The following is a 16,635-nucleotide window of genomic DNA, read 5'->3' as shown; positions in this document are numbered from 1 at the left end:
GCCATGCGAGAACCCGAACGTGGGAGGTGGCCACTGCTGTGGAGGGGCAGACTGGCGCAGGCGAGGAGTTCCAGGCGACGCGAGGGACCGTTCTCTGAGGAAGACATTGCAAGGAGCAAGCAACAGAGGGAGATTGAGAAAGTAAATGTGTGTGTATGGATGTGTGTATTTATGTGTGTGTTTGTGCGTCTATCCGTGCATGCGCAGGAGTGTGTTGTGTGGGGAGGCCTAGGTGTAGCAGGCAGCATAGCACGCAGTTCAACAGAAGCGTTTGTGCAGGCAGGCAGCGAGCCAGCCCATTCATCATGACGGTGTGAGGCAGCGGCAGCAGTGCGCTGCTCCTGCTGCGTTCGCTTCTCCGGAGATAAATCAAATAGGGGGCTTTAGGCGGTTGCCGCAAGCACAGCGCTTTGGTGGGGTGCTAGTAGAGAAGTCAGAGGGTAAGGGCAGAGGCGTCTCCTACCGGGGTGCTTGATGGAGAAAACTGCGGTGTCGTTGCCTTCGTCTGAGGAGAGCGTGAGGCTGCAGCCTTCCTCCGAGCCACTGAGGTCGGTGCGGGGATCTATGAAAAGCAGCAGACGACGGCAGGGAAGGAAGGAGACAGACGCAAGGCTCTCTTGGTGGTGCCCATAGGGGTGTTTCGACTCTGCGCAATGCAAATCCAGCCGATGGTCAAAGGAGGCCCCCAGCTGCTGCAACACGAGGGGCCCCAGTGCATCCACCAGAGTCCCTTCGTCCCCGTCCGACACCATAGCACGGGCAAGGAGCTGCAGCAGCCGCAGCAACTGCTGCAGGTTGCTGCACGGGAGCTGCTGCAGCAAGGGAGACACTGCAAAAGGCGCACAAGGGGGGCCTGCAAGGCCCCCACGAGCCTCGAGGAGGTTTCCCACGCCGTCTTGGGTAGGCACTGGCATCAAAGTGGAGGCTCCTAAGTCTCGCGAGAGGAAGAATGACACAAAGGAAGGGGGGGGGCGCTGCGGTATCTGAGGATCTGTGGCTGCAGCCTCCAAACTCTCTTGCCAGACTCCTAAGCAACTCGAGATCAGCGTTCCCACCCGATGAGGCCCCCCCCCCCCAAAGCAAGGAGGCCCCAGCTCGCTGTAGCTCAGCTGCAGCAGCTTTAAGAACGCAGAGAGTCCGCCACCCCCCAAGACATCCAGACTCAGAGAGGGGCCCTCTGCAGACTGAAGCAGACGCCGCACTGCCTGGCGCACCTGAGCCATCCACAGTCAAAGTTTAGACACACGCAATACTGATCCCCTGAGCGCAGCACCTAAGCTGCACGGGAAGCACTTAGCAACAACGCGACATTTTTAGATGGCCTTCTTTTCTGCACCTGAAGGCAGGCAACGGCCCTCTCGAGCTTCTCCAGCAACGTGAGAAGGGCCTCTACGGGGGGATCTTCAGCAGAAACAGGAGCAGAAACAGGAGCAGAAGCAGAAGCAGAAGCTGCTGCTGCACGGAGGCCCCCTCGAGCTCTGGAAGATCCCGCAGTCAGACAGCCAAGAAGCGCATCCAAGCCGTGCAACGGTCTCCAAAGAGACCCCGCCTTGCACAGCACCGTCTGCGGCAGCCGTACGAGGCGTCGTGTGCCTGTATCCTCGTCTACAATCTCCAGAACTGCAGAGGGCTCCCCCCCCCATTGCCTGCTGCTGCAGCCTTTGCGGCTATTCCCAGCAGCAATCTGCAGCTCCTCGAGCCCTTCCACCTGCCACACAAAGCCGCAACGCCCTGCAAGACCCTCGAGCAGCAGCAGATCGCCTGAGGCTGAGTGTACAAGACCTTCAATTACACCAGGAGTGACGAGTCGGAAGCCTGCGCGTTTTGCTCTGTCAGTCGCCGATGAAGGCGGAAATGCAAGCAAAGCTTGCGAAGCGCGACGATCGGATGCTGCGTTCGGGCTGCTGCTGATGCGCCGCTCGCTTTCTCCGCATGCAGCTACCTGCAAGGCGCTCAGTGGTGCGAAGCTTTCTGCCTCCTCCCCAATATGAGCGGTTGTCGGAGTTTCAGCGGCTGCTGCTGCATCCAGCGCTGCTTCCGGTAGAAGCGCCAGTCCGTGAAGCAGAACGGCCGCGTCGGGATGTATGCGAACAAGGAGACCTGGCCTGAGATCTTTTGCGCTCAGAGGCTGCATTTCGCTAGAAGCACCGCTTGGCAGGAGCACCTGTCTATGCCAGTTTCCACCACAGTCTCCCACAGAAACACCCCCCAAGAACCCCCCCCTGGGGGGCTGCAACGCAGCGTAAAGCAGGTCGTCATACCACCTGGAGCTACGCAGGACTGCCGCAGCAAACTCATCGGACAGGCTGCTGTTGCTTGTGTTGCTTGTGTTGCCGCTACTACTTGTGCTGTTGCTTGTGTTGCTTGTGTTGCTGTTTCTTGTGTTGCTGTTGCTTGTGTTGCTTGTGTTGCTGTCGTCACAACTCGTACTAAAAGCCAGAAGTTCTTCTGCAATTTTTTCGCTGGCATCTTGCATGATGGCGTAGAGCGGCGGTAGAGGAGGTTCTTCGTCTCCCGAGAGCACATCCTCAGCGCATGCAGTATTGTTTCCCTCTCCGCTCGTCCTCCTGCTAGTAGCGTTCTTGTCGCTGCTACGCGCTTGCGCTCCGAGCTCCGCATCTTCTCCCTCTTGCTGCTGCTGTTGCTGCTCCTGTTGCTGCGCCTGTTGCTGATCCTGTTGCTGCTCCTCCTGTGCGTTTTCTTGAGCGTCCGCCTCTTCTAGGAAGCGTGTCTGCATGGCATCCAGCTCTGCAAGGCCGCTTGTAATAAGCCAGTCTGCGGCTGCTTGCATGTCGTCTCCTTGGAGCCTCAGCGCAGAGACACACAGTCCCAAAGGAAACAAGCCGCTTCCCATCATATCCCGAAGAGCCTCGGCGGCAGCGCGTCGCTGGAGAGCCTCTTCGCTCAGAGCTGTCACAGAAGCAGCCATCTGGTCACTGCTGACCCCTCCAAGGGGCCCCTGCCTCGTAGTCTGCAACGGCTGGGACGGAGGGGAACCTCCCGCTGAGGCACCTGCAACACAGCTACCCGCAGAGGCATTCGGGTAGGCACGCGCAGCGTCTGCAGCACGCGAGGCAGATCGAATCCAGCCTTCGTTGTCGCTGCCGCGGCTGCTGCTGGTGTGGGGTTCTTGAAGCGCCTCGTTGGCTCGAATGAAAGACAGGCCAAATTCCGCAAAGAGCTGCTGCAGTGCCACACTGTCTAGGGAGGATGCGAAGGAGTAGAGAAAGGGCGACTTTCCAAAGTTTGCTTGCAGACGCAGTTTAGCGCCTTCCGCCCCCGGTTCTGCAGCTGTCCACACGGCCGGACGGAAACAACCCTTTTTTACCCCTCTGAAGGCAACAACAGTAGCATTACTGCTGAGATCCTGGTGGGTGCAGTCTCTGCCTGGAGGCACAGACACAACGCTCTGCAGAATGCCGTTCTTAGTTACACTGATGAGGCCTTGTTTCGCATTCAGGAGAATCCCAACGGTGTCTCCGTATCCGAAGGGAGCCGTGGAGCCCGCATGCGCTGTGCTGGCAGTTTCGCCGTGGAGAAGGAGGCCGCTACTGCAGTAGAGGTAGGCGCTTCCGAGGCTGCAATCTGCGGGTTTAAGAACGCATCCATCGACGTGCAAACCAATGGCAAGCGGCGGGCAGACAGCGGAGGGGGCCATGGAGCGGCTGCACGCGCAGCAGCAGACACTGCAGCCCGTGCCTCGTTCCTGGGAGTTCGACTGCTCCTGCATCGGCTGCTGCGGATCTTCCTTCGGCGCTGCTGCTGCTGCTACTGTGTGTGTGTTTGCATGCGTCTCCAGCAAGGCGTTGCAGCAGCTGCCGCACTCCTGCTCCACCCCAACATGTACTTCAAAGTAATAGGCAGGGAGCGAAGTGGGGATGGCTCGGTTAGCCTGAGCGACCGCTTGCATTCTGCGGCAATCGGTGATCAGAGCTGCAGCGTGCTTTGCAGCTGCTTCTGCTTCTGCCTGTGCGGCGACAGCAGCAGCAGAGCTATCATCGGCGGTTCCTGGAGTGCGCTTTTTTGCTGCACCTGCTGCTGCTGCATGCATGTGGTTCTTGGCACAGCTCTCCCCGGTAGCAGCAGCCGCGCAGCTTCCGGGAGATTCCTGCAACGGCAGCAGACACGCTCCGTGCTGCTGCTGCTGCTGCTGTGCGTCGTCTTTGGGTTTACTGCAGGCAAAAGCCGCTGGATCTCTCGTCGCGCTCGCCTCATCGACACGCGCGTGCAGCCGGCTCGGCTGCTGGTAATGCAGGGGGGTGCGCCGCTGCAGCAGCACTTGCCAGTCTTCCGGGGGACAGACAAGCCCCTCAGCAGTGCGTCTTTCCCATGCAGAGGGCAGCAAGAAAGGGAGGCCTGTAAAGGGAGTGTAGGGAAACGCCGTTGCGGCTTGCTCGCGCAACAACAAGCGACTCTCTATGGCCAGAGAGCCCTCAAGGCGATCTCTTAGCAGCTGGCAAAGGCGGAGAGAGAGCGCCCTAAGCTCTTCGAGTCCGTCGAAGTTGGGCACAGCAATAGGACGCAGACACACCAGTTGAAGCGACTCCAGCAGCCGCCGCTGACGCAGCAGGAAAGCAGCAACCTGCCGATTCTGGAGCAGCTCACTGACTGCGGAGAGCGCCATTGTTCGCAGCTGCAGCACCAGCAGGGAGGCCACACGGCCAGCCGAAAGGCTCTCGAGTTGCCCTATCGCAGGTGCAGCTCTGATGCCTGCTTCGCGCTCTTCTGGGGTGTCTGTGGCACCAGCGCACGCCTCAGCGTCCTCCGCATGCAAGCCTTCTTCCGCCGCGATCGCCAGACTGGTGATCGCCTCCAGCAGCTCCTCATTAGGCAGTGCACAGGCGGCTCTGCCTGCGTCTCCCGCGAAATTTTCTGCTGCTGAGGGAGCCTCCAAGGGATCCCTGGATGGTCGAGTGTCTGCATGCGGCGCCCGCTGCAGGTTGCTGCGGCTCGAAGGCTGGTGACTCTCTGGCGCTTCCTGCTCTGCTGCTCCTCGCAACAACAATTCCGCAATCACATGGCCATCCGTGTCTAGAACGCTGGCTGTGGTGTCTGCGGTGAGACGTCTCAGCTCTAGCGCATGATCCTTGTCTCCCTCCCGCGTTCGAAGAAGGGCAACTCCCTCGTACTTGGAGAGCATCACAACTCTGCTGCTCTGCTGCTGTAGCATGTGGTGTTGCAGCAGCCCGCTGCAGTTCGCCGTATCTCCCTGCACGCAGCAGCCGACACGGAGGAATTCGGCAGCCCCTCCAACGACTGCGAGGGCCCCCAAAGCCTCGCATAGCGCTGCGTTCCACGGGGCAGAGGGCCCCCCCCCCCCCTCCGCATTGCGGGGTGTGCGTGTCAAGGCGGTTGTCGCGGCAGCACTAGCCGCGCTGCACGCTGCAATAAGCCTCGCATGTCTTTCAGCATGCGCGCGTGGGCACCGACAGGAGAGGGGGGAGGGGTGGGGGTCCTGCCGAAGAGGGGGGTAATAAGGATGGTGGTAGTGGTGGGGGTGGTGAAAAGGAGCGTGATGATACGCATGCGCGTGTTGCTGTTGTTGCTGTTGTTGTTGCTGTTGTTGCTGCTGTTGTTGGTGTTGTTGCTGCTGTTGCTCTATTTGCTGCTCTATTTGCTGCTCTTGTTGCTGCTGCTGCTGGCTTGTATAGAGCTGCGTACCCTGCTTGTCTGGAGAAAGCAACCCCAGGGACTGACAGGCGGGATATGCACGCGCAGCAGCACGCCGCCGAAGCTGCAACTCTAGAGCTACCAGCATTTGGTGCTGCAAGGGCGGCTGCACCTGTGCAGACGGCGGCTTGTCGAGCTGCAGCTGTTTCTGCGCGTACTCCGTGGCACCGTGCAGAAGCGCATGCGGACCCCTCCTGAGCAGCGTGCTGCTTTCCTTAAGCGCGAGACAGAGTCTTTGCCGAATCGAAGGAGCCCACCACTTGCGGCAGAGAAGCAGCTGCCGAAGGAGGCCCCTCAGCTCGAGGGCTAGAGCAGCTTTCTGACTGGCTGTGGAACCCTGCAAAAGCAGCCTTGACGGAAGGATGCTGCTATCGCCGGCACTCCGGCTGGGATGGGCGTCACAGCAAAGCAACATCTGGTGCAAGAGGGGGCTTTCCCAGTGTTTGCAAAGCTGCGCAAGCCCCGAAGAGCTTTCTTCCAGAGAAAAAGACATCGGGGATACCCAGAGGCGCGGCACTGTCTCCTTGCTGAGGCTTGCTCCTGACGGCGCAGTTACAAACTGATGCCGAGCCGCTGCAACAAGAGCATCTGGATTGCAGATCGCAAGACCGCAGCCAATAGCCGCTAAGAGGCTTTCTGCAACAAGCAATGCCGCGTTGCTTTGCTCCCCGCTGCTGGAGGCGCTCAAGGGGGAAAGGCCCCTCCACGGCTCACAGGGGGAAGCAGGAGCGCTGCTGAGCATCAGAGCCGCTGCTGCAGCCGCAGCCGTGGTGTCTGCAGCGCTTACTCCTTCCTCTTCTGCTGCAGCGATCTCATACCCAGTGTCTGGAACCGGAGCAGGGCTGCATGAGGCCGAGAGAGACGTCGGGTGGGGCCCCCCGTGACAACGCTGCAGTCGCAGCTGCTGCTGATAGTGCTGCTGCTGCTGAGGCATCCAGCCTCCTGGCGGCTCCAGGAAGTGACAGCCACGCCCGTCTGTCGCGGCAGTAGCTGCCTTGGCAAGAACCTCCCTCAAAGCTCTCGAAGAATTCGCGTATCCCTCCGAAAGGGCCTCCAAAGCAGGGCGCACAAAGTGAGCCGCTTGCTGCGGGCTGCTGAGAGGCAGCAGCAGCCGGAGCAGCTGCACAGCGCGTCTCTGCAGCCTTGGTGTACCGTCAGCGAGCATCAGAGACACTGAGCCAAGGAGGCCCTCGGATTCCAGCACTGCGCGGAGGGCAGTGTGCCATGAGGTGTGTGCGGAGAAGCTCATTTCATCAGCGCCCCTCGCACCACTGCCGTAAACATCAAACACGCTGCACATCCGGCACGCTGCAGAGCCCCCCTGTGCGCCGCCATTGCCGCCGCGGAGGCTTGGCGAGGACGCCCAGGGGGTACCGGTGGCAACGCAGCCAGAAGCAGCGGCTGTAGCTGCTGCCGCCGCGGAGGCAGCGAGATAGGGCGGCTGCAGGCGGAGACTTGTCAGATTCCAAACAAGGGCCTTGGAAAGGAGAACGCTGAGGAGGGAAGCCAGGAGATGAGCAGCTGACTCCCACGCCAAGAAAGCCGTCAGTCCTCCTCCTCCCACCACTGGCTGTTGTTGCTGCTGATAAGGCTGCTGGCAGTGCTCGAGATGCGGGGGAGACTCAGGGGGAGCGCGCTTCGCTACTGCCGCTTGGAGGGTCGCAATAAGCAACAAATCAGCGCAGTAGCGCATCGCTGCCAGGCTGGCGTTCGGTCCTGCTGCTGCGACACGGAGAGAGACGATCATCATCAACAGCAACTTGTGGTATTTTGGAGGGCGTAACAGCGGCTGCTGGGGGGACTGTAGTAGAGACTGCAACGAAAGGGCCCCGTAAAAAGCCGCATCCAGGAGGCCCACCTTTTGAAGCTGCGTAGCCTCGCTTTCTTCCAGAGATACAGCCCCCAACACCGAGAGTGCTGTGTGTTGCACGCTGAGGCAAGGCTGCTGCGTTACTCTAAGTGCACGGGAAGATGCAGGAGCAGCAGCAGCAGGAGAGGGAGCCGATATCGCGGCAGCAGCAGAAGCAGCAGCGGCACCACCACTCCCGGAGACGGCGGATGCGCCTGGCACGGCAGTATCGAGAAGCACATAGTCCAAGGGAGTCGGAGACATTGCGAAGCGGTCTCTTTGAGCGGTAGCAAGTCTCGGCGTGCCTTGGAGGGGCTGCATCTCCTGCCGCTGGAGGTGCCACTGGGGGGCAGCCATAGAAACGGCAACTGCTACACTATGGCAATACGAAATACGTAGCTGCTTCTCAAGTTGCAGCCCGCAACCCCTAGTTCCCAGAGAGACATCCGCTTCTTGAGGAGTCTCGGCGTCGTTGCGGCTCTCTCCACCGTCTCCGTTGGGGCAGAATTCGTAAGCTTTGAAGAGGGGGTATCTCGGGAGGCAAGGACCTTCGGCGCTTTTGCTGCCGTGCCTGCTGCTGCTGCCGTCGTTTTCTTCGCGCCAGCGTGGGTAGGGGGAAGTCGCCAGCGGGGGCCCCTCAACGGGCCGGAGCACCCACGACCGCACGGGCACTCCAAGGGGCCCCTCAGCGCCAAGCGAGCGAAGCACCTTCAGCAGCAAACATATTGGGAAAGGCGATTGCAGAGCGAGCAGAGCATGCTGTAGCAAGTCAAGCCCCTGAAGTCTGCCTTCTGCTCTTAGCCGACGCTGTCGGAGCACTGCAGTAAGGCAGCTGAAATCATCTAAGGGCCCTGCGGGAGAGGCCGCTGCTGCTGCGGCTTCGTCTTCAGCTGCAGCTGCAGTAGCCGCGGCTGCAGCTGCCGCAGCCATCGCTGGTGCTGCTGCTTCAGCTGCTGTTCGGGAAGTACAGCCGGACGGATCGTGCGACTCAGGCTGCTGCTTCAGCTGCTGCTGCTGCGGACTGCAGATCTGCAGGGCGCCTGGGAGAGCACCCCCTTCTCTTGGGGGTGACTGATCCGCTAGAGCTCCTTGTGCAGCTGTATCGACTGCTGCAGCATTGCCGCTCGAGCATGCCACTTGCTCCGGGTACAGCTCTACTGCCGAAATAAGAGTACTCGCAGCAGCCGTTACCTCCCGCACCATTGCAGCTGCGGCCTCTCCTGCTGCCGACCCTATACAGTAAACCAAAACATTCTGCTTATGAGGCACCGACTGCAAGGGGCCCCCGTTGCTTGCGAGGGAGCCCTCATCAACAGTCAGAGGATCTGCGACAGCCGTCGGCCCCGCAGCAGCTGTAGCGGCCCTTGCTGCTGCAGTGCATGCAGCCTTCACCGCGGCAGCAGCCGAACTCGCCGCGGCTCCAGCGCACGACATGAGAAGGCGCTTCTCCGACTCTGTGAAGTCGGTGCTGCCTTGCGAGGTAAAAGCAGCAGCAGCTGCTGCTGCCCGCACAGCTCTGCAGGCTGCTGCAAGAGCTCGTGCTGCAGTTGGCGCCAGCGCTGGGGGAGCCGCAAAAAATACAGCAGCGACGCCTTGGGCAATACTGCGGGCTGCCGCTTCTGACTCCTGTTGATCCTGTTTCTGCCTTTTTTGCAGCTCTGTCGCTACATGCAACCTGTTGATGCGCTGCCAAAGAGCAAACTGCTTTTTACAACGGCGAAGACGCGCATATTTAGATGCAGCAGATGGACCCAAAGCTCGCATCGCTTCTGTTTCGGCCGTTGTAGAGAGTCTGCTGCAAGGCGTGTGCGGCGTCTTCGCAGCCAGAAACGCCCTCCTGCCGTCAGAAGTCGCCACCAACAACAGCACTCTTGCCAGAGCTCGAGGGCTATACTCCTCCTCCTCTTCCTCCTCTTCTGCCTGTGAGTCCTCCTCTCCCTCAGGAGAAGGATGAACTGCTGCTGCGTATACGCTGGAGGCACCGAAGTGAGCGGAGAGAGAGGTGGAGGCACGGGAAGGAAGTCCATTCAAGGCCAAAGGGCAGGGGAGAGCTTCAGCTTCCGTGCAGCGTTGCTGAAGACTGGCAGTGCTGCAGGTGCTGCTGAAATGCGTCAGCGTGCTGCTCACTTGATGTGGCAGGTCACTACTACTACTACTGCTGCTGCTGCTGCTGCTTTGAGTAATGCTGCACAAGTCTGCATCCTGCAGCCCCTTGGAGAACTGCATCCCTTCGCTCAAAGCACTAGAAGCGGCGGCTGCTGTTGAACTGCCCGCACGGTGCAATCCCGGTGCAATCAGGCTATGTGGCAATAAGCGTCGCTTGGCCTTTTCCCTCGGGAGTCGAGAAAAGGGCCGCAGGCGCGTTATGAGGGCAGCCTTACTTAGGAGTTGTGCCCCCCAAAAGGAATAACACGATAGCGTCTGTTGCTGCTGTAGTTCCTGCTGCAGCCTTTGACGCTGCTCTGAGGTAGCATCGACGGGGAGTGCCGCAAGGTCCCTTCGGATGGCATCTGCAGCAACAACGCACCGCTGCCTTTCCGCCACTACCCTCTGCCTCAGCGTGCGTCCTGCCCACCACACAAACACAGGTGCAGCAAACTCCGGTCTGTCCGCTACCCATGCAGCGTGCCGCTTCACGCAGGCTTCCCAGTTGCTGCTGTTGCGAAGGGTGCTGCTGTTGGGACTGCTGCTGTTTTGTCTGTCGGCTTCCACATTTAAAAGCTCAGGACCCCGTTGCAGCAAAGACTGCAGCAATGCCACCAGAAGTCTGTGCATGCGCAGGTGGAGCACTAAGCAGCAGCAGTAGGCCTTTATGGCCTTCTGCATGTGGCACCCCCCCACAGCCTCGCTGAGAACGACCCCTCCCGAAATTCTGCTTAGAGGCCCTGCATCCCTTAGGGCCCCCCGTCTGCTTGCTACGGCTGCTGCGGCTTCCAAAACGCGCGTCAAGAGCCTTCCAAGAATGCCTTCTTCCCATAACACGTAGCAAATGTTTTCGGGGCAGAAAGAGAGCCGCTGCAGGTCTTCCCTCCAAGGAGCCGCTAGATCCGTTGGCAGTCGTGGAAAGTCGTAAAGCGGGCTTTTCTTGCATCTTGCTCCCGCGCCTGCTACCGCTGCTCCGGAGGCGTAAGCCTGTCTAAAAGAAACGTCTGCTGGCTGCTTGTCCTCCGCAGCATGCGGTGCGGCATTGCACGGGAGGCTCTCTCTCTCTTCATATTGGCGCAAAAGGCGTCCCTGCGTCTGGATCGAATCCCTTTCAAGAACGTTTCGAGGCAACCCTGCAAGCTGTTTTGTGCTGCCCGTTCCAGGATGCGCCAGACCAAAAGCTGCTTGCGTTTTGCGTTGACACCAGCCATCAGCACCGGCTCCTACAGGTACTTCTGGGGGCAGAGTTTGAGCATTTTCTGCCCGCAAGGCGTCCTGTGCATGCGTCAAGGCCCCATGCGCTGCACATGAGGCCTCCACAGATTCCAGAAACAGATCCTTTTCGTGTTCTTGTCGGTGCTGCTGCAGAGGCGAAACGTGCTGCGGCTTCCCCTCATGCACTTGTTCGACGTCTTTTCCTGGAGCTAAGCGCTTCGTATTTTGTCTGTCATGGCCTGGAGAGCCTTGCCACGGCTGCCACACGTTCTGAGGATCGCCTGTCAACGCTTTCACCGCCTCCCCGCATCTCAGGAGTCTTTGCGTCCCCTTGAGACGGGCAAGCCTCCGCACGCAAGGAGGCCTTTCTCTTTTGTAGCCCCCAGCAAAGAGCAGAGAGCTGAGCGCCCCACAGAGCTGCGCCTCATAGGCTGCCGCGGGTGGACCTCTCAGCAAGGCTGCCGCCGCTCCCGCCATTCCCGCAGCACAGGCTGCGAGAAACTCGACGAGCAGAGGGGGGTCCCCCCCCTGCTCCTGAGGAGAGGCACGAGGCAAGCAAGCCGACGAAGACGGCTGCTGGGGGGGGGCGTTGTCACTGCCGCGAGGATGCAGCGTCAGGGGACCTCCCGCCTTGGGGGGCATGTTCGCTGCCGCAGCGTCTTCCCTCGAAGCGTGATGCCAGTCCTCCAAGTTGCCACCCTCCCTCCCGCGAGTGCAGATTGAGCTTTGCGCTTTGGCTGCTGCAGCCGCAGCCTCTGCGACGCCTGCTGGAATCGCCCATTGCTGGCCTAAACAGTAAACCTTGAAACCCCAGAGGGATCGTTTAGTCCTCTGTCGGTAGGCGTTGTAGGTGAGGGGTTTCTCAGTCACCGTAAAGAAGAAGGTCATGGCTGCAGTCTGCAACACGAGAGGCTCGCGCGGCCAGGAGACTTTCTTGGTCTGGGAAGGAGGCTCAAGAAGACCTCCCTCGTCCTCCGAACTGTCTCCATACGGCCCGGCGAGAAGGCACGCGTGAGGCACCGATCCAGGGGGGCAGCGCCAGAGGCCGCTGTATATCTGCAGCAGCGGCAGCAGACAGGCAGCAACAGAGGCATCACGCGGATGCTCCTGCAAGGCGAAGTTGCCTCCGCAGAAAGCATGGACGGAAGGTGCGCAAACAAGCTGCACTCCGGCGTAGAGAGACATGACACGAGCTCCAACGTAGTCGCAGACTGTGTGTGAAAGCGGTGAGCAAGAAGGAGGAATAGGCTGCTAGAAGCACAAAACCGCATTTGAACCACGTGCGCGAGCTGTGGGAAAAACTTGAGAGAGCGGAGAGCAGAAGGCCGTGCAAGAGAAGAGCGAAAAGCCATGGCAGAGCATCTAGAGAGTGGGATCAAATAGATGGGAGGCGTTAGGGAAGTCAGGATGGATACGTTCATAGCGGAAGAGGGCAGATCATGAAAGCAGAATGCAAAAAGGCACGAAAAGCTGTAAGTAAACTGACGGTTAGCGTGTCGTGGGGGCCTTCCGTCTCAGACTTGGGGTCGAACAGGAGTATCACGTGAGTTGCGGAAGGGAATGACACATGGTAAACGTAGAAAAAGTGCTCCCCGTGCCTCCGAGAAAGCCGAACGCCTCTGCTGCTTGCCCATGCGGCGGCGGCCTCCTCAGCACCAGCAGCATGCAAGCGACTGTATGGATGCGGTGTTTCCACGACCCTTAGAAACGGCTGTAACGGTGGCTGTGGCAAGAACCCTGCAGGCGAAGCACGCAAGAAGGCCAGACTCTTTGATCAGCAGTAGTAACACGCTTCAAAGCGGCGCTGCCGCTCATCAGGCTCTCACTTCATGGTAGCCCCCCCAAAACCAAGCAGGACGGAGGGAGAGAGGCCACTCTCTAGCAGGAGCGAAGAGGCTAGCTAGCACGTTGCGTGTTGTCGGTGTTTTAGTAAAGAGGCACCTGACTGGCAGCTGTTCTGCTGTTCCTCCAGTGCGTTATCATGTTGATGCTGCCGTTGATCGTCGCTGCTCCCGCTGATGGCTTCAACGAGCTGCTCTAATTTGGGGTGTGCATACACCGCAGCATCAGCCGCGAGCAGCAGCCCATAGAGCTCTGCTGCTACGTTCTGCTGCAACCGACCGAGCAACGGATTCTCCGCAACTACTGCGAGGCCATAACACGTCGGTATTGCCACGAAGTCGATTAAGGTATTCTCTAGGTTCGGAAGGCCTTCGCAGCACGTCGCCATCTGGTGCTGCTTCTGTATGGAAACTCTGCGCTCTCCTGCTTCCCTAATAGACACAAGACAGGGTTTTAGGGCAGCTGCAAGCGCCGCAACGAACCGCTGCAACTGAACTACCGGAGTGCTGTATCTGCTACTGCAGAGTGCTGCAGCAAAGAGGAGCCTCAGAGCGATGCGCTGCAGCAGCACACAAACGCTTCGTCCTGTGCCCTCGCTGACGAAACGCAGGTCTCGACATCCACTCAAACTCCTTGCGTTACTCTGGGATTCGATTTCCTGCCTTTTTGCTGATGCACTGACACGTTCGCCCAGTTGCGTTTTAGGGTTCCTCCGCTTTTGTTTTGCACCTTGAGCATCACCACCCTCGGGCTTTAGGCCTTGCCTTCGCTGCGAAGGGCAGGAATACCGTTCACTACTCGCAACAGCGACACCCTCCTCTTTAAAGCCTCTGAGCTGAAGGTTCTCCGTGCTCTCTCCGGAGATGCAGTGTCTGTCTTTGCTTCCAAGTCGCAGCGACACCGCCGATCCATCTCCTGCTGCTCCCTCTGCGGGTGCTGCTGCTTCGTCCGCTGCTGTTGCTCCTACGCACGGAGTTCCCCCCCTGTCTCGTTTGGGAGGCAGCCAATCGCTAGGCCTGTGAGCCACCACTGAGCGCTCTTCAGGACGCCTGGTGAATGAGCTGCTGCCCCTTTTGCGGCTACCCTCATGGCTGCCTGAGCCTCCCGTTTCAGAGGGCGCAGGGATGCCCCTTAGCGCGTCAGGAGGTCCAGCGGTGGGGGATTTTTCTGCTGTTGCCTGTGATGTTGCTGTTGTGTGGGCCGCTGGTGTGCGTGCCGCCGCAAGGGCTTTCCTCGCAGTACCGGATCTCAGGCAAATCCGGTGCTGCAGTAAGTGCTGCTGTGCAACGTGCAGCAGCAGTCGCAGTAAGGAGCGCGAGCACCTGAAGCCGTCCTGGGGGTCTTGCCAGCCCTCAGAAGGATTCTCTTGGCTATCCGGCCCTGTGCACCTGGTCAAGCTGCAATGCGTTGCAGTGAAAGCGGTGGCAGGCGTAGCGTCACGAGATGCATTCCTTTGAGCGGCGCTGGTGGTTAGTGAGACCGAGTTTGCAGCGGGCAGTGGGCTGGCAGTAGGTCTTTCTCCAGGGTGTTCGTGGGGAGGGAGGCAACGCGCTATAGAAGTCTGGACGTCAGAAGCCTCAGCAGGAGCAGCTTGCCCCCGGGAGTTCCTGCGTTCTGCTGCACTTTCCCCGCCCTCGCTGAGCCTCTGTTGCCTGGTGTCGGCGTCGTGAATAATTCCTTCGGGGGAAGCGGTGTAGCCGCAGGGGCGGTAGCAGGTGCTCGCTTCGGGCAAACGCTCTCTCTCAGGGGCAGTGCGAGGGCCTTTCTCTGGGGGTGGAAAAGCGTCGTTAGATCCGCAGAGCCTCGCATAGGGGAGGTCAAGGTCAGGCAGATCGGATACACGCTGCAGCAAGAATTGCAAGAGCTCTGGGCTGCCACCCTCGGCAGAAAAGACATCTACGAGCACTTGAGCGCGACGCACGCGACGGAGAGCTTCTCGGGCTTGTGCTTGATCTAATTCTACTAGGCCACCACTGGTGCTGCTGCTCTTGCCGCTACAGCTGGTGGCTGCAGCTGCTGCTTGCGGGTTTGGCGAGTAGTGCATCACTGTAGGGGCATTCCAGAAAAAGCGGCGCTCTCTCTGATCACAGCCCATGAAGCGACAAGTGCCACACAGGGGGTGAATACAAATACCACATGACGGCATACGCACACCACCCTATTTGAGTTTAGTCTCTATGCGCACATGATTTAATGAAAAAAGAAGATTGCAAGGCCTATAGTTCAGCTCTTAAAGCGGAAAAAGATTGACAAACCTACCTGGCCTTTGCGAAGCACCGCGTCAATGGCCTCTCTGAAAACGCAACACTTCAGGGCAGTCGCCCCCTCCAGCAACACGGGGTTCCGCTGCAGTTCTCCATCGCACATCCACCGGAGCTTCTTGTACGACGACTTGATAGCACGCCTCTGAACTTTATCATTCTTGTCACTAGTAGGGGTGGAGGTTGTTGCTGTTTTATGGTGCAGCTTTGTATCTTCAGCGGCAACTGAAGCAGCAACTGGCGTTTCGTCCGTGAGGCCAGCAGGTGCCGGCGATCCAGTGTCTCCTCCAACGGTAGGATCCGCAGATGCTGCACACGAAGCAGCTGCGGCAGCTGCTTCTGCTGCCGCTGCCTCATCGGGGTCTATGAGTCCCCCTAGATCCAGCAGCAGGTCGTCAACCTGTCTGTACACCCGCGTGAGTCTCTCCACATGTCGACTAACACCCTTAGGAGTTAGAGCTGCCTGTTGCGCGGCGTGTTTCGCGGCTAAAGCCACAACAGGAGCAGAGAAGGTGCAGCAACGCGACGCCTCCAAGGAAACAAACAGGTCCTCATCGTACTGGGCAGTCTTGTCCAAATCAGCAGCCGAATAAAAAGCACCAACCGGAGCATACCCGCTTGCAGTGAATGAAATTCTGCGTACGGGGATCGCATGAGGTCCCTCTGACGACGCATTTTCCCCGTCAGCTCCTTGGAAGCCGCTGTGGGAGTGCAGGAGCTCGTCTGCTGTCTCAGCTGTATCCTGTGGAGGGGATATCTGGCGGATGCCCGCTCCACCGGGTGTCTCCTCTGTGGGGCTTTGCATTTGGCCTTTCACTCCATGAGTGCTGTGTCGCTCTCCCTTCTTGGACGTGAGGAGTTGGACCTGATTGCCAGGAATTCAGGAACTTGGAGCCGGAGGGCTCGGCAAAGAGCAGTGGAACGTGCTGAGGGTTCGTACACGGCACTCTGCGCTGCTCAGTTGGCGGTGTAAATTGCGTCGCTATGAGCGCGATAGAGGATTCTGCTGCAAGCAAGGAGGCCCTGGCCTCCACCAGATGAAGGGATGGGCTTTGGGGGTGACCCTGGCAAGGGGCAGGCAACTGGACTAGAAGGTTTGCGCCTTTCTGTGGTTTACGGAGAAAAAAACACTGATATTTTACCTTATTGACTGTGTGGAAGCAGCAGAGAGCCAGAAGGGCTACTGGACTGCCGTAACCCAAGGCCTGTAGCTCTTGAGGTAGATACATATACACGCACCACCCCGTGGTTTGGGCGAGTACATACGTGAAGAGGGGGGTGATGCAGGGGAGTTCGTTGCATCTATTTCGGAGCAACAAAAGGAATAGAGCAATATTTGAGCCTATGGGACAACTCTAGAGCGAAGCAAACCAAGAAACCGGGAGAATCACAACCTTCAGTGTACTGTGGGCCCCTCGTGCAAGCTGTCGGTGACCACTGCGGACAGACGGCTGCTGGGGGCAAAGCTCCTCTTTGTTCCTTCCTTCTTCTTCCACGAGCTACGGCAATGTCCTTTGTGGTTTTCTGCTTCTCATGACACAACTATTGAGTTTGTTCCGACCCTTTAATCAGAAACAAAGTCGGATGATTCGACGCGGTGGATATATCCGAACGCCGACATAGATGATACCCGACTGCACGACAGCAAAAATA

General features: G+C 59.1%; 1 protein-coding gene across 1 annotated transcript; it reads right to left on the bottom strand.

Annotated features, from left to right (window-relative positions):
* Window positions 1–383: 383 nt before the first annotated feature.
* LOC34623204 lies at window positions 384–15,787 on the bottom strand. Its single transcript, XM_026338261.1, has 14 exons — window positions 14,981–15,787; window positions 13,665–14,801; window positions 12,821–13,556; window positions 12,366–12,616; window positions 9,502–11,935; window positions 8,558–9,285; window positions 7,688–8,446; window positions 7,120–7,612; window positions 6,610–7,077; window positions 4,272–6,420; window positions 3,825–4,094; window positions 2,438–3,686; window positions 1,337–2,386; window positions 384–1,214 (listed from the first exon to the last, which is right to left on the bottom strand). Exons 1-14 carry the CDS (start codon window positions 15,785–15,787, stop codon window positions 384–386), a joined length of 13,362 nt encoding a protein of 4,453 aa, XP_026194046.1.
* Window positions 15,788–16,635: the final 848 nt, after the last annotated feature.

The sequence above is a fragment of the Cyclospora cayetanensis genome, unplaced genomic scaffold, assembly GCF_002999335.1.
Source record: "Cyclospora cayetanensis isolate NF1_C8 unplaced genomic scaffold, CcayRef3 CcayRef3_contig_243, whole genome shotgun sequence".
Classification (NCBI taxonomy): Eukaryota; Apicomplexa; class Conoidasida; order Eucoccidiorida; family Eimeriidae; genus Cyclospora; species Cyclospora cayetanensis.
This window is presented reverse-complemented; position numbering and strand designations above follow the sequence as displayed.

Coding starts and splice junctions, on each gene's coding strand:
- LOC34623204 (XM_026338261.1), bottom strand. CDS start 15,787: ATGCAAAGCCCCACAGAGGAGACACCCGGTGGAGCGGGCATCCGCCAG. Junction 11,936..12,365: donor GCCCCCACGACACGCTAACC/GTCAGTTTACTT, acceptor CCGCTGCTGCAG/ATATACAGCGGCCTCTGGCG. Junction 2,387..2,437: donor AAATTGCAGAAGAACTTCTG/GCTTTTAGTACG, acceptor ACAAGCAACAGC/AACACAAGAAACAGCAACAC.